Source organism: Neopelma chrysocephalum, unplaced genomic scaffold, assembly GCF_003984885.1.
Source record: "Neopelma chrysocephalum unplaced genomic scaffold, ASM398488v2 Primary Assembly neopelma1_63, whole genome shotgun sequence".
In the NCBI taxonomy this organism is placed as follows: domain Eukaryota; kingdom Metazoa; phylum Chordata; class Aves; order Passeriformes; family Pipridae; genus Neopelma; species Neopelma chrysocephalum.
In genome coordinates this window covers 9791487-9812549 of record NW_020897720.1, presented here as the reverse complement: position 1 = coordinate 9812549, position 21063 = coordinate 9791487, and the positions used below count along the sequence as shown (strand labels likewise).

The following is a 21063-nucleotide window of genomic DNA, read 5'->3' as shown; positions in this document are numbered from 1 at the left end:
GAAGAGCCTCCCCCACTAATACCAAACTCAAGCTTATTTTTAACTGGTGACCTCATCGCTCATTCCCTGCCAGGCCCAGCTGGGCTCTCAGTACTCCGATGCCCCCAGCATCCTCCAGTTAGAGGAGCCCAAGGGACAGCCCTGCCATCACTTCCTGGTTATGGGGACACAAAGTGTCACCCAGGGAATGGGCTCTCAGGGACCACCCCGACCAGCCACCCAGGCTGGAGCCACCGGCATCCCCCAGCACAGGAGTGGCTGCCACCCCCCAGCAGAGCGGCAGCCACAGACATCCACAGGCCCACAGACCACACAGGCTCTGCTCTCACCCTGCAGCAGGCACAAAGCTGCCCTTGAAGGAGGGAAAGCAACCTGCCAGCCAGCACCCAAAACACCAGTGTGTGGCCATCTCCGAGCTGCTGTCACAGTGCTGAGCTGCAAGGGACAAGGAAACTCCCAGAAAACATGAATTAGCACTGTACAGGTCACTTATGTCCTCTATTTCTGTGCCAAGGAGCCTTTGGCTACAGAACACCAATCTCTGCTTAAATTACATCATCACAGACCACTGTTTATTTAGGATCCAGCAGACACACCTGAGAAGGAAATGCCAGAGCTCTCCCCTTCCTGTCTCTGAGTCAGGCCATGTAGTTTGTGCTGTGGGTGACCTGGGACAGTTGTCCCCTTGGTCACAGCCACCAGTGGCAACGTAGGTGCTGCTTCTTCCAAACAAGGACAACTGCTCATCCTGTCACAGGTTCTGCTGCTGCTGAACATTCATGTTTTAATAATAGAAAATGAGTCCCTGGGAAGGTGGTTGGGCAAGGACTGGGAGCACGTCCCGAAGCCCATCGGCAAGACCAAGCCTTTTTTATGTTTTCAACCTTTCCACAGCAGCTGCCAGGAAGCAGCTTTTACAGCTGCAATGACAGAATCTCTCCCAAGGAAAAAAAATAATTGTGGCAGGCTTTTTTTTTCTCCTCCAAGTCACTGCCAGCATCTTAGCTGACTCTTATCTATTCTCAGCCACCTCTCACCTCCCCAAACACTACCAGAAGTGCTCAAATTACTGTCAGCTCTCATTAGGTTCACGAGCAAGGCAAGGCCAAGCAGTAAGACCTCCAGACAGTTGGATGCTGAATTCTGATGAATCCTTTGGGTAGGAAGGTTTCAGCAACTGTGGAACTGTTTTTGTTGGCTGTCTATTGCAGCCCTTGCACTGGCACACAAATGAAGCTTGTGCATGTTTGATTATTGGCTGCTATAACAAAATCCAGGTGGGCACATGAAGGAAAGAATTACTGTCTGCATCTTAAAAGAAGAATCACTTCATTTCCTTTAATTATTAAACTACTCTGCACTAATGCACTGCAGGTGAGTAGACTTCATCTGCAAGAAAAACAGCTGCTGCTTCATAAAAACCCCATTACCTTTATTTCTTCTCTTCTGACATTTCTGTAAATTTTGGCTTTGTGGCAGGAGCAAATCTGCCATTTTGCACTGATGCAGGAACTGGGAGTTTATCTGTGGGAGCCCTCTTTCCCAGGAGGCAATACCCTGCCATGAGAAAAGCCCCAGCTGTCCTAACCCCACAACTGCACCCAGCCCTGCCCCAAAAAACACAGTCAGAGCTGAGAAAAAACCCACTGTTCTTTCACTTCATTCGTGCCCACTGCTACCTTGATAGCTTTAAACTGAAACAGTTGTCAAAACAAATCCTTTATTTAATAATGCTATCAACCAAAAGAAGAAAAAAATACAGAGTTTATTGTAGTGCAGATTTTTTTACCCCAGACACAGTCCTTTCAAGTTCAGTTTTCTTTAAGATGCGAAACCCCCCTCTCTCTTTAGAGATCTGATCGGTCTAACCATGACTAAGGCAAGGCTTTTTCCATATATATAAAAATCAGAGGATCAGCCAAAAGGTATTCTAATAATAAAAACATTTCTCTACTGCACAAATAGAGCAGAGGAATGCTAAGCCTCCAGTATAGCAGAGATGTGCAAGACCTGCTAAAACCCACAGGATTTTCAAAAGGGGATTTGAGCATCATTGTTCCCAATGAGCAAGTGCAGAGGCAGGTGTGACACTCAGTCACCTCTGGTTAGCTATTATGGACTTCTTGAAATTCCATTTTAGCTGTGCATTTCTGCTCTTGTGATTCCAACAGAGGCTGCTCCCTCCCCATTGGTAGGCTCAAAAGATAGAAATTGGAAAAAGGAACAAAGCAGGGAACTTGCACAGCACAAAGAAACAGATACCATATGTGGAGCAGCTTCTGAGACAAATTAGGACTCCCACCAACAGAACCAAATTGCTTCCTCTCTCCCTACTTTAATATACCTTCCAAGAAGGATCATTGCATTATAGTGTTTTTATACAGAAACAGAAGAAAAGCAGTATGTGAGTTTGTGAACAGTTTGTGGCTGACATGTCAAGCTGCACTGAAGAAGGGGAATCCTCCTGCTAGATTCTCTCATTAAATTGCCCAAACACAAATCAAACCCTCTTAGCCAGTTCTCATTTATTGCTATAAAGCCAAGTACCTGCATTCTGAGGGCCAGATCAGCATTTTCCCAGCTCTTGCTGAAGCAAGCAGTCTGTGAGAGAATGAGAAACAGCACCCTGGTGAGAGTCTCTGTGCCACATCCCTGAGTCAGTACAGACATCTTCAGGAAGCCGGGGCTTCTCTTCAGCAACAACAGCTTGATTAGGAATCCTCTCTGCTCTATTCTTTCCAGCATAGGAGCTGCAAGGTTCATAATCGCATATATTTGCCTTTTCTTGCACCTCCTAACCAATATTCACTTTAACACCAGCACAGAGCTATCAGGAACCTAATTATGTCTGACTTAAAAATCACACCATGACTTTAGCTAACTCTAACTAGCCAGCTGCTACTCTTTTCTCCAGCACTGGAAAAGCTCTCTGGACTGTGAAGACAAAGAGCTTGTTAACACATACAGCAGAGAGGTTTCAGTGCAAAGATACAGACAGTCCATGAAAACAGAGAAGCAATCTGCACTTTAAGTCTGTCACGTTGTCCACCAGCCTGGACTATGCTAATCACATCTCCCAGTGTGCTGGAAGAGCTGTCACTGCCAGACTGCACTTAATCACCATTCTTGCAGCAGCGAACAGAGTTCATCTTTTTCCCTTTAATAAGAGCCATTACATCATTCTCCAGCATGGAAACTACGAAGTGGGAAGGTCAAAAAGTTCTTAATTAGAAGGATTTTTATTACTGTGATAGTTCCGTTCTAGCCTCGATAAGAGAGATCTGCAGTACAGGCAGCAAGAGCTGGAAGGCATCTTGGATATAGGAAGCACTGTTTGAAGCCTGTGAAAACAAAAATCAAAATACACACATGAATAATTACACTGCCAATCAGCTTCACTAACCACATACTCATTTCAAACAGCATTGATTAATGCACAGAAGAAAGAGAAGCCTAGTGCTTGCTGGATTTTAAAGGCTTTATTCCAGAAACCAATTTAATATTAAGTTTCGCAGGGGATTTATGCCATTAGGCAAAAAAAACAACTGGCTTAAAAACTCCCAAACAAGATCAGGTGCAATCCAAATGTAGGATACCATTTTCAGTAACAGATGAATAGAGTTTATTTCTAAGTGAAGCATAACCACACTGTGGCAGGAAGGAAGAACACACCAACATGAAACGCTCCTTTCCTACCACACTGCAGAGCTGTGCAAACATTGAGAACCAGCTTAATGGCAAGGAAGTGCTGGGACTCTTGCATGGCAATTTCTGAACTTGTCTAAGGTTTGACTTTGGACATTTAAATTCTAAAACTCCAGACTGCTGAATTCAATATGTGTCTTCTGACCCATGGTAACTGTCAGCTGACACCACATAAGGCTCACTCTTCACTGAGTAACTCATCTCCTGTGCAAATCTAGACATTTATTAAAACTCTCAAGTTATTAGACAGGTAAGCACAATTTTAGACTGTGGGTTAGAGAACTTGGCATGCATAAGGATACTGAAATGGAAAGAACCAGCATATCTATTTTTAAACCATTAGCCTAAAGTTTTAACGTTAGCACAACTGACCTCCAAAAACACTCCAGTGATTAAGGGATTAAGCACATCTGCTTTCTCTTTGACCTGCAGAGATCAGACATATATTATCCTGATTGAAAATTTGATCACATTTCTTCAAGCAAGATAAAGCTAAATCCTCAGTAAGTTTAAAATCACCACTGCTCCCTTGACTAGAGCAAAGCTAAGCCACAAGCTCAGCTGCCTTGTAGCATGCAAATAAGGACACAGTAACCTGCATGGGCCCAACACAGATCGTGTATGAATACACACATCACATCTTCAAATGCACTGGGGACAAGTGGAGAATTCAGAGATAATGATACTCTTCAGTAACACCCGAGTGCTCTGGAAAATCCATAACAGGATCACAAAACTTATTTGCTTCTGTCTCCTTAGTCCTGCCAGCCCCGACTCCCACCCCCACTCTGTGCCAGGCTGGATGCAGCAGGAGACACTCAAAAGCTCAGCACACAATCTGGGGAACACCGGCCTAGAAAACCAGTTCACAGGAAAGACACTGCATATGTAAACATGCAAAGACAAAAAGCACTTCATGGCAAAGATCCCAAGGCTGTAATCAACCAACCACATCTCATTCCTAAGAACTGTGGTGCAACTCTTACCCCTGCCGTTGTTAAGCATGTTGTAAACTCTTTAGAGAAAGCTGACAGTTCTTTACACAGCATGATTGTCATTCTGTGGAAGAAGGGAGGGAAAACCATGGAGTAAATACAGTCCTCAGGATGAACTTTCTTTTAGCATTCCTCTAAAACATAATTGCCTTGTTTCTATGCTTATAAAATTAAATTAAACCAAAACTGACATAGAGCATATAAATGGTGTATGAAGATTCAGAAGCTCCCCAAATAAATTAGAGAGGAGAAATAAATAATTAAAGCTGAAGAACTGAAGCAGCATTTAGAGGACAGACACATCATTCTGGAAGGAACAGTACTAACTTGCCTTTTTTTTGTACTGGCAAGTGTCATTTTCTGAATTAGAAAGTGATGCATATTTCATACACACGCCAAGTATCTCCTGGGCAGTAATTGTACAGTCTCATGTATCTGGCATACTAAATGATTAACAAAGAGAGAATCAAGAATCACTTTTATACAACTGCTTTGTCATGTTTTAAATGTCTGTCTACTGACTAGCACAAGCTTAGGGCAAACATTCTTCTTGACTACATAAAGCTTTCAAGTAGGGTTTCCCGCTTCTTATCAAGAAATGTCTTTAAGCTGGAAAGGGACAGCCGAGTTCTGCTGGAAGGCAGCGATGCCACCCATCACAAATCTGCCAAATTCACAAATCTGAACACCTGTGCAGAATTCAAGAGCCCCGCATTGCATGGATTTGCAAAGAGTTATTAGACAGTTTAATCAGTAAGTGAGTAATTATATGCTATACATTTACTAAGAGATGCACTCACTGTGAGAGGGACTTGGCTCTGTCTGTGGCTGTCACCTCCTGTTTCTGACCATACAGAAACAAAGCTGCAGTTTTGTGAAACATTTCAATGGAGCAGGCTGTCAGTTCTGCCAGGCTTCTTATGGCAAATGCATGAATATCCTGCAAGAGTGAAAAAGATTCCCTATACAATACAAAAACTAGCAGCTTTTATTATTTAAAACAAGTCATTCACACAACATACTATCACTACACTGGCCTTTCAGACCTCACAATGTGCACAGAAATAGAAACCCATAAACTTTGGGAATCACAACTGTAACTCAGCAGCCAGATAAACACTCTGCAGTCAGATATTCTCTTCCTTCATTACTCAGTTACCTCTACTGATTTTTTAGCATCCCGGTCATCATCTCTGGGTTCTGTTTCTTGGTTTTCTTCACTCTCTTTTTCTTCTTTAGGAAGACTACTGTTGAATTGTGCTATCCATTCATAAGCAGATGTCCTCACCTGTATGAAGATGTGCCACAGTATTTAATGACTAGAATGCACATCAAAAGACATAGAATATTGGATCTCTCTATAGGAAAGAAGAAGCTACAACTCCTGAGCTTGTGAGAAAAACCAGGACAAATGATCCCCAAAATGATCTACAAAGTGCCTTCAGGACTTTGTAGAGAGTTGGCTGATGTAGTTGAGGGCAGTTATTTCTCTAGCACCAGGTGCTGGAGTTTACCAGCAAGACCAGACTATAAGAGGTGCTTTAAAAACATGTCTGCAGAATGCTGCTGCCACTTGGTGGATCTGAAGGGTAGTGAAATGAAGACAAGAAAGGTGATTCTTCCTCCCCTGAACATAGTAAAACCAGGTGCTTTGTACCAAGAGGAGGGCTTCAGCTCATGACTGCAGGTTATTTCATTGTGGTGGCTGAAGGCTGCTGCTCCTGGTTATCTTTGCCACCACCCACAAGTGCCCAGTGACAGGGCAAAGACACACAGGTGTCTACTGACTCAGAGCCAAAGACATGACAGACCAGGACTTTGTTCTATAAAGTTAAAGGAAAAGGCCCATCTCCTTTGCCTACCATTGTCAAAGGATCTAAACCATGGCTTGCTTTCATGCACTTGGTATTTTCACAAGCAAAGCAGGACTGAGAAGCAGTTCCCGTGGGGAATCTCTTCAGCTTTTAAAAGATGGGAAATAACTCACCATTATCAGTTTGTCTGGCTTGGAGGAGATGTGCAATTCTGAAAACAACTCTGTAACTTCTTTTGTGAACTCCTCATCTCCTAAAGGACAAGAAAGGTTAAAGAATCCACACAAACGACAGATTCAGGAATAAGCAGAACTTCAATGCACAACTAGTTCTGCACAAGTCTGTCAACTGTTTCCTTTATTTCTCTTTGAATCATCACCTCAGGCAAAAATGCATCAAAGCTAGTCTTTTCAAATACAATTTCTAAGGTAAGTTCTGCAAAGGTGGAGACATCAGTGCCTGAAGGTTAGCTTTTGCCTTCTCAATTCTGGTTTTGTAGCTAAGGTAACTCCATTTTTTTATTTTTTAGTTTTCTACAGGCAGCCTTTTATAACACACTAACTTGCACATCACCTTGGAGAGTCTGAAATATCACTTAGAGCCTATGGTTCTCCTATTATATATGGCAGAGCAGATGTGAGATCCATTATGTGCAAATATAAAGGATACATTAAATGTTGAACGATAGCAAGTGCAGGTGTGTAAGCCCTCCCTGATGAGCATTTAGGTAAAAGCAATGCAAGAAATTTACATTTAAATCCATGTAATCCTCAAGAATCAGAGCTCTTGTGTGTGAAGGCACCTCTGAGTCTTTTGGTCTGTGTGCTAACTCTCATTTAAAAAACAAATAAAAAGGCTTTTTGCTTTCCCACAGGTTGGACAACTCTATTCACAGTCTTTCCCTCCTGGTCAAGGAAACCCAGCATCTCTTTGAATTTGCCTCTTGGCTCAGGGTCAGTATGAACTGTCCAGGAGTCAAACAACTCTAATCCTGCTCTTGCAAGAAATCGTTCCTGCTACAGAATTACTGTACCTTTTGATACAGAATGACTGCACAGCAGCTTTCCAGAAATGAAGGGTGTTGCTGCCTGTCATGCCCCTGGCCACAGATGGCTTTAGGATTAAGCATCCAGCTAAAGAATAACTTAACTTTGGCATCATGCCCACTGCTAGTGATCAGGGCTGGTTGGCTCTGCACTGAGAATTTCAGTGAGAACCAGCTTCTCCTCCCAGAACCTGGGACTCTCTTACCCTTCTTTTCTTCCTCTTCTTCTTCAAAGAATTCAGGTAAAGAAAATGCTTCTTTCAGTTGTTCCATTTCCTCCTTCAGTGTGTCCAACTCCTCTCCAGAGAGGGCATTTAGAACCGATTTCACCTAATTAGGGGCAGCACAGCCAAAGAGAATCATAAATCCATCCAGTAGGACAGAAAATGCAGCACTAGTTTACACTGCCTGTAAAAGCATGACAGATTGATGGAAATGAGAAAAGGGTACGTTCCTACAGGAAGGCAGAAAGGGAAAAAGACCTATTTGTGAAGCCCTGATAGGTAATAATGGATTCTTAAGGAGTTACTCAAATTTCTTTCATAAAAAAAAAAGTGAATGACTTCTGAAATTGCATGCTCATCTGCCCTCCTCCTTGCCTCAAGACAGAGAGGACAATCTCTGCCGTGCTTACAACACTCTCCTCTTCTCCAGACCAAGGCAGCAAACAAGTGGGTGTGAGGAGAGTAACTCATGAAAAGTTATTGAAGACATGCAGGACCTGAGGCTGGCTGGGTAAAGGGAATTGCATTAGGAGCTGAGGACAGGACAAACTGCTCCCAAGGTAAACATCAGATACTAATGCAGAGGTCCAAGTGAAGGTGTGTAATCACCATTTTACAGCAAGTTCTGAGCACTTGATTTTACATGTATATACATATACTTCTAATCTTTTTTTTTTTTTTTGCCTGCTCAGCTGAGCTCAAAATAGAAAGCAAAATGCTCAAGGCCATTACCTTTGATTCACTCTCTCTGGAAAGCATCTCTAAGGCCTCCAGATGCGAAAGACCCTGAAACTCATCAAACAGTAACCCATAATGGGCTTTCTTCTCTGTAGCCATGGTAACCTCGGTAGCTGTCTGCTGCTCTTCTTTCTCCTTTGCCTCTCGTAAGACCTGAAAAAGAAAAGCAGAGGCCTCGTGACAGTGCCAGAAGATACAGAATACAGGAGGAAAAGGCTTTTAGTTCAGTAGTTGAAATGGTTGCTTAATGACAGGACCGCAAAAGAAGGGGGAAGAAATGAGAGAAACCAACGAGGTGCTGATGGGGAACTGCCATACCTGAGATAACGTAGAGGTTCTGTTTATTAGGCCCTTTGTTTTTTTGAATCCAGGGTCTCCCTCAGCTATTACATCCATTGTCTTTTTCCCAATGAATTCCAAGGCATCCAGACCTCCACTAATAACAGTTTTTCCCTAGGAATCAGATTCGGATAAAGACAGCAGGTAAAACTTGCAGAAGACTACACAGGGGAAAAAAATGAACTGGGGGATTAATATCAACAATGTGATGCTGGACACTCACATAAAAGCCAAATGGGTCCTTGTCACCCTAAAATTCAACCCTAATAATCACAAAGAGAGCAGAAGGACATAGAAGGAGCCACAACGTATTATCATCCAACAGTTTATTGCAGCACCCAGACAGCTGCAGCAATCTGGTGGGAAATACATTTTTTGTTTGTGAACAAGCTGGTTCTCGGCACATTAAATTATTTAGTTCTCATCCTTCCAGTGAGAAAACACTAGACCTGTGGATTTTGGTTGCTAACTTTTGTTCAAGCCTTAAAAGAAGAAGCAAGCTTTCCATCTGCAGCTCTTTCAGATTCACGGGCAAATTGACAAGACAGCAGATCACAAAAGCAGTTTCTAAGGGTAATGGCTTCCTTTGAAGTACATTTCTCATGGTCACAGGAGCAAGCTGATTTCCAAGCAAATTGAGCTAGTTTCACAGAGGTTTCTGAAGAGGAGAATGGATTTCATCTCTAGACAGTTCTCTGGAAATCAGTGGAACTATTCCAGGAATGAGTCTGACCCTGCATTTACCTGAATACTCTAAAGGAAGGGAGCAGAGATGACAGAGTCCAGAGGTGAAATGCATGGAAATGCAGCTCTGCACAGTCCACTGTTAGTTTTTGTTGTTATGTATCGACATTTAATACAGAACTATCAAAATTCAACATAGGTGCCAATTAGAAGCAAGGTGCAGGATAAAGGTTGTCTGAAGGTTGGAACAGTTTCTCACCATTCATTCCACAAATGTCAAAATTAGTTTCCCCTCACAATAGTTCAGATGAAAGGTCAAAACCCCAAAGCTCTCTTAAACCCACTTCCTCCCACATTCCCAACTCACTTACTGTGCTTTGGACAGCAGTAGAGATGGTTGATAACACTTCAAGAGCCCCAGCAATAGGAAAGGAGCTGCCATCATCAGCTGCACCAGGATTCTCACTTCCTGCATTAGAAGGCAGAAAATTAGCTTCCTCACTTCCAAAAAAAGATCCTGTCAGCTGCAGAGTGGGGAAAATCAACAGACACAAACTGTCAGCCAGGAGCAGGTCTACAATTAGGATTATTTTCCTAACTACTTTTCAGAGGTAACACAACTAAGCAATAAATTATTATTTTAACTTATTATTGATCTCAATATGCAAGGTGCAAAGTAAGGTGGTGTTATTTGGGGGCTGAATCTGTTACGAAAAATATTTCAGAGTTGTTCTTATGCAGTAAAAACTGACCTCTTGTAGTATCTCCAGACTCTGAAGAGATTTCACTAGGACTGGGGATCCCAAGGGTTGTTTCTGCTTTTTCTATGACATTTGAAATACCTTGACCTAGAGAAGACAGAAATCAGAACAGAAACAGGATTAGAGCTGCATATTCTTTTTTATTATTCTGGATTCCTCCTGTTCAAAACAGGTTACTCAGCACTAAAACCTCCTCCTATCCAGCTTGCCTACCAATGTAATGAACCAAGGTTTTATCTCGGCTTTTAAATCAGGTTGTAAATACTGGCTGAACACCAGTTTAAAATACCAGGTGAAAATTACACAAACGCCTTAAAAACTTGAAAGTAATTTTGGCTGTGAATATCTCCTTAATCTCACTGTACCTTTTGGTACAAGCCTTCCCTATTACTCGAACAATTCTCCTGACATTTTTCCAATAATGGCTGCTATAACTGAAATCCCCTTCTCTGGAAACAAGCTCTAAAGCACTAGCTTGAGACACAAAACATGATTAAAATATTTATCAAACACCAGCAAGAGCCTTACCTACAGTAGCTACAGTAGCAGATGCAGTTGACAGGAGAGATTTCCCCCAGCTTCCCCAGTAGCCCCACCCTGTCTGAACTGCAGGAGAATCTGAGACCTTTAATGAAGAAAAAACAGAAGAGTGATGCAGGTATCATGGTGAGGAGAGGAGCAAAAGCAGTCTATGACGTGTGACTTTTGTGCAGCTTCTTCTTTTCAGAGAAACAGCAAATATGAATTTTCAGAGAGGAGTGGGGCTTATGCTCAGAATTCTCCCGTGCTCAAGGACATAAAATGTGAAGTCACATTATTCTGAGCAAGCACAGGAACATACCTTGGTGGTTTCAGCTGTGGGCTTTTCTGTGGCAGCAGGCTTGCTTGGAGGCTTGGGCTCAGGTCTTTTACGAGTCACAGGCACAGTCTCAAGCTCTTTCTCTCTCTCTTCATTGCTTTCAGAGCAGGCAAGTTCCTCTGCTTTCTGTTCATTTTCTTCCTCATGAGAGGTTTCTTCTTTCAGATTTTCACCACTGCCTTTCTCAGACATGACTAAGAACACCCATAGGAAGCAAAGCAGATTAAAAAATTACTCCCTTGTACACTCTGACACTAGTTCAACAGCATAAAATTTGTGTTTTAAATAATTAAACACAACAATGTTGCTACACATACCCACATGCACAGATTATGTTTTTAGGCAAGTGTATACACCAAATTACATCTGGATATATGAAATGTCATACTTGGAAGTTTAAAGTCCCACATGAACACGTGGCTTTATCTAACTGACACACCCTCTCTGCAGGAAAAAAAACAGGTTGCTAACTCTGAAAAACAAATGAAGGTACAAAAGGTCCTCAGATAATGTAAATCCATGACTTGCTTCACCAAAATAAAAGCGAAAACAAACTGCTTGGGACGGCTGCTTTGAGGAGTGTAGGATACAAATGGAGACAGCTGTCAGAGAGCTGAGTATGTAAGGAGGCAGTGACTGGGTCACTTCTGTATCTGGGGCTGAGTTTTGCCAGGGCATTAACGCCCCCAGAACCTGAAATGTGCTCCAGGTGCCACCCTGACATCGCACATCGGGGATGGGCAGCCCACGACAGCGGGGCTGCCACGCTGCTCCCGGGCCGACCTGTCCCTCCTCCGGCCTTCTCCGGCAGCACCTCACCAGCTCCGGAGGAGGAGACCCGCAGGCAGGGCCCGGCCGAGCCCCCCCGAGCCCCCCGGTACCACACCGGCTGTCACCCACCCCCTGAATCAGCCCGGGCACACGGAGTGCGATGGCTCCAAGCGAAGGGCAGGGACAGCCCTGCGGGAAGGGCGGCTCCGGGTGCGGGCTGCGGACCCCCACCCAGGGGGGGGTTCAGGACCCTCCACAGCGGTCACCGGGGTCCCGCTGCGACCCCCGCACCCCCGGGCCCGGGTTCCACGGCACCGGCGTCACCCCACCCGGGGCAGCCCCTGCGCCCCCTGTCTCATCTCTGGGGGTCTCCCTGTGCCTCCGCTTCCCCGGGACACCCCCAAAGCCCCATGACCCCCATACGGGGCTGACCCACGTGTCACCCCCAGGTTCCCCCATGTCCCCCCGTGGGACTCTTGCCCCAGATGCCTCCAGCCCCCCATGGTACCGCCGGCCCCACAGGGGGGCCGCAAACGCCCGCAAATTCCCGGCCCGTGGGGGCGCACGGAGAGCCCCTCGATCGCCCCGTGCCGCCCTCTCACCCTCGGCGGCTCCGGGCGGACCGTGACCAGCGAGGCCGGCGCGGAGCGGCCCCGGCGCTGCCCCGGAAGCGGCTCCGGCGCGGGGGAAGCGCGTCCGGTCGGCGGGGCCGGCGGAGCTGCGGGACGGGCCGGGCCCGGCACCTCGTCCCGGTGAGAGCGGCGGGGCCGCCGGGGCTCCCCGGGCCGCGGCGGGGGCGGGGAGGTGGCGGGCCCGGGTCCCGCCGCGCTGTTTTGGCGTGGAAATGGAGCGCGGGGTGGGAATAGGGGCGTGTTTGGAGAGTAACGAAGGTGGTGAAGGGCCTTGAGGGGAAGGCACAAGAGGAGCGGCTGAGGGCACTTGGTGAGTTCAGCCTGGAGAAGAGGAGGCTGAGGGGAGACCTCATGGCAGTTACAACTTCCTTGTGAGGGGACGAGGAGGGGCAGCACCGATCTCTGACAAGACCCCAATAATGGGCTGAAGTTGTGTCAGGGAAGGTTTAGGCGGATACTGGAAACAGGTTCTTCCCCCAGGGGGTGGTCGGGCACTGAACTGGCTCCCCAGGGCAGTGCTCACGGCCACTCTGCCATCTGGCAGAGCTCAGGGAGCGTTTGGACAACACAGGGTGTTGTTTGGGTGTCCTGTGCAGGGCTAAGGGACGGGCTCGATGGTCCTTGAGGGTCCCTTCCAGCTCAGGATATTCCGTGTTTCTGGCGTGACGTCGTGCCCCGGTGACGTCAGTCTGTGACGTCAGTGTGTGTGACGTCACGCCTGTGTGTCCCGGTGCCCACGGCCGCAGCCTGGGTGGGTGTCCCGCTGCCTCCAGCAGCCCAGCAGGAGCAGGGATTTTCCACAAGTGAACTTGGAGCATGCAGGGCTGGACTGCAGGGACGGGGTTTCTGTTCTGTAGGACTCGGTGCCCGATCGTTTTTAGCTGATGGAGCAAAAAAGCCTATTTTGGTGCACAGCCAGTGCCGTGTCCACGGCGAGTCACCCCCGTGACAGGGGTCAGGCAGCCAAGGGACACACACGGGGAAACACCGCATCCCATCAAGTGCGAGGCTGGCCCTGGTCTCGTGTGGATTCGCTCCTTAGGTTGGATTTTGGGCTGTGGGTGCTGCTGCTCCCCTGCAGAGCCTTGGCTGGCGCCAGCAGAGGGTCACCCCTCCCTGTGCCCTCTCCTGCACTGGGAGCACCCGGAATGGCTTTTGTCAAGACCATGCTGTCTATTTTCATAAACTTCCCAGGAGTGATTATGTGCAGGGCTCTGCCAAATGCTTCTCCCTGGTTTGACAGAGGGTCAGAGGGGCCTTGCAAATGGTATTTCTGCAAGACATCACGCTGCAAGCAGGAAGGTGTGCTCCGTGCTGGGGCAATCCATTTGGATCCATCTAGGTGCACTATTGCCAATTAGTGTGCTGTAAGTGCCAAAACTCGTTTCCACATCGTGTGCCAGAAGTGTCGGTCAATCAGAGCAGCCTGTGCTCTGTCAGGTGTGTCTCAGTTTATTGCTCCACGTTACTCCAGGTATGGAATGATGTTATAAGGAGTGAATGTAAAGCCGTATAACTCGCAACCTCTTGGGCCCCAATTTTGCAGTGCCATATAAATGTGTGTAATTTTAAGTACTACCAGTACTTCCACTGACCTCAGTGGGACTACTTAGAGTGCTCTAAGTTAAACACGAATACCCTTCTTCAGGGTAAGAGCCAAGGATGACTCATACAAGCTCATGCATCACAGATTTTTATCTTTCCACTGCTATTTGTTGCTACAACTTATGGTTTAATAAAGGTTAAATATGTTGAGCTCAGCTTCGGGTTCAGTTGTAAAATAGCCAGTTTCTATTCTCCACATTTCATCTTGCTTGAGCTTAACACTTTCTTGAGGAATTTTGATGTTGGCACTGATCACACTTTATCCTTTTTGGGTCCTTTATCAGCTCCAGCAGCTGTTTTGCATAAGTGCAATGGTTGAAGAATATGGATTTTGCAAATCATTTTATTGTTCCCAGCACTCGGCAGTGAGAGATCATTGTCTGCTTAGCAATAATGGCTTTTCCAAAAGACAAACAATTTCTAATAAATCAGACCTCGAAGAATTTAATAGTAAAATTAAATGACCCATCACCAATGGTTTATACATTATGCAGGCTCAGTGCAAGTATAGTGGAGAGCATATGCAATTACTGAAGATAATTATTCTTATGAGGGGAAATGTTGCTGAGTATTTCTTGTGTTAAATAATTGAGTGAGATTCCTGATGTCGTTTTAGGAGGAGCGTCACAGACACTTGGAAATCTAACAATTTAAATTTAATAATTTAAAATTTCAATAGCACAGGCAAAGTACAGGAGGCACTGGAATTATTCTCTAATAAATCTAAAGTATCAGTTGGGAGGTTATTGTTTTAGAAGACTGTGAGTTATTATGTGCCTGTGATTCGAGATTGAAGAGGAGGGTTTGTCTTTACTGCAAAGTTGTAACTGCATCGGGTGCTGTGAAGTCAGGTCTGATGCATGCAAAAGCCATTAAGTGCAGTGGCATTTTTAGCTGAAGGCAGCTGGGTCGTGGGATGATGTCAGCTCAAGATCTGTGACTGCAGCGTCTCACTTGCCACCACAAGCTGTGACAAACTCTCAAACAGCAGCTCCAGCAATTCAAATGTCAGTGGTCCACAAACCACTCACAGTCCACAGCCTGCCTGTAAGCAATCTGCACAAGGTTACCAAAATATGCAGGTGGGTTGTCAGCAGCCTTCTGAAGGCTCTAAAACACTCTGAAAATACAAGGGATCTAAAAAAGAAAGGTTAAAACCCCTCCTTCAAACAGAAGAATAGTTATTGATCAAGAGCAACCTTACTATTGGGTTCTTTTCAGACCTGTGCCATTGCTGTGAATGGGATGCTCTTCTCTAGAGGCAGCAGGACTCAGAAAACACTTTCCCCAAAGTGTAGTTGGTGAAAAATAGGAATGAAAGAGCCCTTGGTACTGTTTTTAACTGTTTAGCTGTGGGAAAGTAGCTTCTTCAGCACAATGGTATAATTGAGTTCTCAGCACTGGTCTCATCTTAAATGAAAGGACAAGAGGCATGATAGAAAACAGAGTGCAGCCAATGATTAAAAAAAAATAAGAGGGCAGATGAAGGGATTTCTGTTTACAGAGAAACAAGTAGGGAGCCTGTTTTCCAGTTTCTCTTGCGGGATTCAGGGGGTGAGTTGGTTAGTCAAGCTTGAAGGAGAGTTGGACACAGCTGTCTTCTTTGCCTTCTTTGTTAAACTGGTTTTGGCAATAGCTGCAACAGAATTGGAAATGGGTCAGATAACACATTTCTCATCAGATGTCAAGTCTGGAATCTGGTTTGACCATCGACAAATTAACTGAAAAAAATTCCTAGTCTGGATAGCATCTTATCAGCAGAATTTCCCCTTCTTGAATATGCCTGGATTTTCTCTGATGAAAGACAATTAGTACAAATCACCTGGCTTTATGTATATTTCATTATTTTTCATAAGTGGTTTAGGTAGTGATAACTAGTGATTCTGGAAGGATGAGAAGTGTCTGCATTATTTATTAAGAAAATGTGTTCCTTTCTGTTGTGATATTTATAATTCAGTTCTACAGCATCTGTTATTGGTAGAAGAAAGGCTGATAAATTTGAAGTCACACAGTCAATGGTATGAAGTGAGATATTCTTTAGGATAACATTTGGGCTTGTGGCTTCTGTACTTCATAAATTTTTTTTAGGGCTCTGGAGCAGTCTAGATGGAATTATAGCTTCAGGGAACACATACTGGATTAGAAGTTTTCTTGAATCAAGCTGCCAGAAAAATTGATTACAGATTTTCTTTTATCAGTGTCATCTCAATTTGTTACAAGTTGGTTTTATTCTGTCTTGTAAGAGAGGAAAATCCTTGTGTGCAAAAGACATAAAATTAAAGGCTGTATCCTAATGTCTTAAAATATCTTATGTGCACATTAATTTGCAGATAATCTGTCCCTAGACAAAACAATTTTTCAATTTGCTATGAAGTTTGGGTAGAGAAGATGAGGAAGACTGCTGAGATGTAGCAACATAAAGTAAAAGATTTTCAGCAGGAGCTCATTGTAAAACAAACAAGAATAAAAAGAAGCAGACTTAGAAAATGCAGCAGGAGCAAGAGAGATTGCAAAATAAGGAAGTATATTCAGACATCAGTATCCTGACAGGCAGAAAGAGACTTCCTCTCTGTAGTGTTATAGTTGCCAAGAGTTTTCCTAAGAAATTATAAGCATATTATATAGTATTTAGACATCTAACACCGATTGTGCCTCTAAAATCAAGAAAGTAGATGTATAAATGCTAAAAATCAGATGTGTGTGTGTGCTCTAGCTTTTTTCTGGATTGTAAATGAAAGACTGGATTTAGAAAACCAGGGCTTAAAAGCACTTTGATATTGGTGGGGAGGGAGGCAGAAATTACATCCCCTTTCTCACTTTTCTTCCTCTATTAAGAAAGCACTTCTAAAGGTAATTATGCATTTCAAGCAGTCTGAACAATTTGTTCTTTTTTTAAAACCTTTTCCCCCTTAATGATTATTGTTCCTGAGATTATTTATTTGGTTGGGAAGATGAACATCTAGTGGACTGGAGGTTGGGCTAATGCCTTCTTACCCTGGTTTCATTACTATGTTCTGAGCAAAGCTCTGATTTGGAACCTCTCAGCTGACAGTTTGTATTATGCTAATCGAAATCTGTTTACTGGAAATGAAATTTGAATATGCTGTAACCTTGCTGTCATTAATAAACTTACTGCTTTTTTTCCTTTCAGTTGGACTTCCAGTTTCCACTTCAAATATTGATGGTCTTGAAAGTGCATTTGGATTCCAGACCTTTTTCCATCACAGAACAAATCAAGAGCCTCCTCTCCTATCTCAGAGCAATACAGACAGCTTAATATCATATGACCTCGTTTCTCCAAATTAAATGAAAAAAGAATTTTCACTAGCTTTCCATGAAGCTCAGCTATTGCCTGTTAATTTTGACTGTTAGTGCTGATCTTTCAGTTGGATTCACAGTGGAAAATGTAGCTTTTAACAGGACAGTTGCTTTTGGGTCTTTCAATGCATCACTTCATGCAGTGTCTCAAGCTTTAATAAGTTCTCCAGCACACCATGATATCATAGCCAAAGAGGGGACCAGTATTTTAATTGAATGTAAACTAAACATCAGCCAGTATGAATATATCCTTTGGTATAACTCCAGGGGACACCTGCTTGAACAGCAAGATGGTGAGTTTTCCTGCTGTTTTCTGTCCTTCAATATTCCCCTTTTATACAGTATCTGAAAACCTCTGGGGCTTTATTATACTTTTCTCTTCCTATCCTCCCATTTTTACAGTTGGGCGATAAGGAGAAAGCAAGACAAAACTCTTTACTTGTGAATTATACCTGAGTTCTTCTGTCCCAGTCCATCCATCCTGCTTTGGTGCCCCACAGAATCATTCAATACAGAAGAAATGAGTTTGCATTTTACCAGACACTAACTGATGTTTTTGTTTATTATTGCTCTGGTTTAGATTATATTTTTCCAAACACATGAATTAAATACAGTTGTCCACAACTCGTGACCTTTTCCAGCTGGCAATCAGTGCTTTAATTTCATTACAGGATATTTTAAAGCATGGTAACTTAGTACATTTATTTTCTGGTTTAACCACCAGTGAGACTGTGGAAAGTAACACAACATGTAATGGCCAACAATGCAATACATGCTATTTAACCCTTTTGTACCGAGGGAGACTATATTTTTTGAGCTATTGGCTCTTAGAGTTCTGTCCCTGTAGTTGTTAATTTAAAAAAAGTGTTTTAGAGATGCATGTGTTTTTCTCTATTAGTATTAATGAAGATCATCAAACTAATTGATAGGACTTGTTGGAGGCCATCTTTCTGCCTTAAATATTCGGTAACCTTTTTGTAGTTATAATGCCATCTGGAGATTAGTTCAAAGTAGAGTAATTAGAAGAATAAGTTATGAAAATAGTTCAAAGTAGAGTAATTAGAAGAATGAGTTATGAAAACAGTTTTCCCCCTAAGTTATAAACGCACAGCAAATGCTGTATAAAGCTTCTCGTATTGATTTCTTTTTACTTGGGTTTTGTGTGTCAGCACTGCATGCTCAGCAGAAAACCATGTCTCAAGAAAATCCTGGGTTCTTTTGCCAGCAGAGCCATTTACAGACTGATCTTTTTCATGGGTCGGTTGACTTTTGATTCTGAATGTATGGAAAATTAGACTTTATGGAGGACAGTCTTTTAAAAGAAGCCCAAGTTAAGAACTGGATTCCCTGTCAGTACGAGCTGGCAGTCCAGAAGCACACTAGAGAGTGCAGATGAGAGAAGGAAGTAAATCCAGTGTAGCGAGCATGCAGTATAATTTACCATTAAGCAGTAGGATTAGTAAATGGGTTATGGCTTTCTGTATCACAGGCATGAAAAGGACATTGCAGTCCTTGGTGTACTGTTAGTGTTATGCTAGAAAAGGGCTGCTTAACTGCCAAGCTTTGACTCCTGTTGATGAAGCAAACAGCACATGTATAGTTTACCCAGTGATTTTGGTTTCATCAGCTTGGTTTATTTCTTTCCAATCTCCAGGTGACCGGTGGAGGATTGCTGATAATTCCCTTAACATCACAAGGGTCAGCTTTGCTGACCGGGGCCGATACACGTGTGCAGGCATTAACCATAAGGAGACCTTGTATTACACAGTCACTCTGAGGGTTATCTTCACCTCAGGAGACATGAGTATCTACTACATGATTGTGTGCCTCGTTGCCTTTGCCATCACCCTCATTTTGAACATAACCCGTCTGTGCATGATGAGCAGCCACCTCCGCAAGACAGAGAAGGCGATCAATGAGTTCTTCAGGACAGAAGGGGCTGAGAAGCTTCAGAAGGCTTTTGAAATAGCCAAGCGTATCCCTATCATTACATCTGCCAAAACACTGGAGCTGGCCAAAGTTACTCAGTTTAAGACCATGGAGTTTGCTCGGTACATCGAAGAGCTTGCCAGAAGCATTCCCCTCCCACCTCTGATCCTTAACTGCAGGGCGTTCATGGAGGAGATCTTCGAGGCCGTGCGAGTTGACGATCCTGATGAAGTCGGCAAGGAGGACAAAGAGTCCCAAGGCTGCGGTGCCCAGGCTGCGATATTCCCCGTCAACCCGGAGATGAAGCGCAGCGAGTCCCCAGCCGGGGATTCCGACGATGGTTCCATGAACGAGCAGGGCCAGGAGATCGCCGTGCAGGTGTCCATCCACCCGCAGTCCGAGGTGCAGAGCATCGACACTGTTTCCCACGACAGCTGCCAGTTTGTGCCTTCTGAGGAAGGCACCTGCTGAGTCCAGCAATCCAAGGGGTGAAGGAAGCTGAGGTGACCCAAGGATACTGTGAGAAAGGGGTCTGCAAACAAGCTGCCTCAGTGCCACATGCACAACAGTTTTCCAAATTGCAAGGTGCCAGAGCTGGTTCTGAAATCTGTATTTCCTGTCAGTGTTGATCTAACAATTTCAGTCTGTTACAAGAGGCCACTTGGAATGTTGTGCGGGGGCTTTTCTTTTTAAAGCAGGCTTGCTATACTTAAAACAGTTCCTGCAAAACAGGAATTCTTTGTCCTTGGCTCCTTGGTAGCTTCTGATACTTCTGATCTGTGTTAGAACTGGCCAAGCTGAGCAGTACAACTTGCAATATGGTCTTTTCCTTTGTGAATTCTTTCTTTCTTCGCAAAGTTGAGCCGAAATTCCTTTGAGTCAGTGTTGTCCTGGTGATTTGAGTTGTGTGCTCTTTTTGAGTTGCCTCTTGGTGCGTGCAGCCCATCAGAACCATGGTGAGCTTGAACAAATCTGTTTTGTGTCGCGTGCTTCTATGTTGCTATCAAAATGTACTGTACTTAGGAAAAGTACCAGGATCTGCTGCTGGATTAAACAAATTGCTGTAGTTTCAAAGCAGCTTAGAGAACAACCAGGGGGTCTCAGTTTTCCATGCATCTGCAGGAAACTTGTACATACTCTAGAAGCTTGTTGCTTAAACTCGGTGCTGATGCCAAAGCGCCTTACCCTGGTTCTGTCCCACAGAATGGAGCAGTAACAGCACTGCCAGCACTGCCTGGCTTTTGACTTTGCTGATTTCACTCACTCCAGAAAAATCCAAAGTTTTATATTGTATTTGACATTGTTGTGAGAAATGAATGACAGTAATCACATAGTGGCATAACTATTAAATAAATTCATCTACAGACAGGTGTCTCAGGCACTTCTTTCTGAGCATTTTAATTTCTGAGCATTATCATAAAGCAGGTAAAAAGTAGTGACACTTGCTCTGCTCTGGCTAGTACTGTCAGAAGGCAGTGGCAGAGAGAGGGGCTGGTGGAGGGACTGGCTGAGCTGTTTGCCAGCCCCTGTTTACAGGTGTGGAGTTTACAGGGTGTAGCCCAGCCTTATCCACTGAAGAGGGTGGCAGAAGGGAGAGGTGCCGGTGCTGACATACGTGCACACACAAGTACTTCACCGAGGATC

The 21063-nt window shown here is 44.3% G+C and overlaps 2 protein-coding genes across 5 annotated transcripts; one reads left to right on the top strand and one right to left on the bottom strand.

The window, feature by feature from the left end:
- Nucleotides 1-1706: 1706 nt before the first annotated feature.
- FAM114A2 (family with sequence similarity 114 member A2) lies at nt 1707-12613 on the bottom strand. Of its 3 annotated transcripts, none has more exons than XM_027682420.1 (14): nt 12538-12613; nt 11147-11358; nt 10834-10930; nt 10297-10392; nt 9916-10013; nt 8840-8974; nt 8516-8674; nt 7766-7889; nt 6688-6767; nt 5860-5988; nt 5501-5640; nt 4692-4764; nt 4078-4131; nt 1707-3341 (listed from the first exon to the last, which is right to left on the bottom strand). In XM_027682420.1, exons 2-14 carry the CDS (start codon nt 11354-11356, stop codon nt 3243-3245), a joined length of 1494 nt encoding a protein of 497 aa, XP_027538221.1. In that variant the 5' UTR covers nt 11357-11358; nt 12538-12613; the 3' UTR covers nt 1707-3242. The 3 variants fall into 3 exon arrangements, with proteins under 3 accessions (XP_027538221.1, XP_027538222.1, XP_027538223.1); XM_027682421.1 differs by lacking the exon at nt 12538-12613 and adding an exon at nt 11482-11766; XM_027682422.1 differs by lacking the exon at nt 4078-4131.
- Nucleotides 12614-12618: 5 nt separating this feature from the next.
- Nucleotides 12619-20781, top strand: MFAP3 (microfibril associated protein 3). 2 transcript variants are annotated; one of them, XM_027682423.1, is made up of 3 exons: nt 12619-12687; nt 17324-17783; nt 19145-20781. In XM_027682423.1, the coding sequence occupies exons 2-3, from the start codon at nt 17507-17509 to the stop codon at nt 19888-19890; spliced, it is 1023 nt and encodes a 340-aa protein (XP_027538224.1). In that variant the 5' UTR covers nt 12619-12687; nt 17324-17506; the 3' UTR covers nt 19891-20781. The 2 variants fall into 2 exon arrangements, with proteins under 2 accessions (XP_027538224.1, XP_027538226.1); XM_027682425.1 differs by lacking the exon at nt 12619-12687 and adding an exon at nt 12817-12877.
- Nucleotides 20782-21063: the final 282 nt, after the last annotated feature.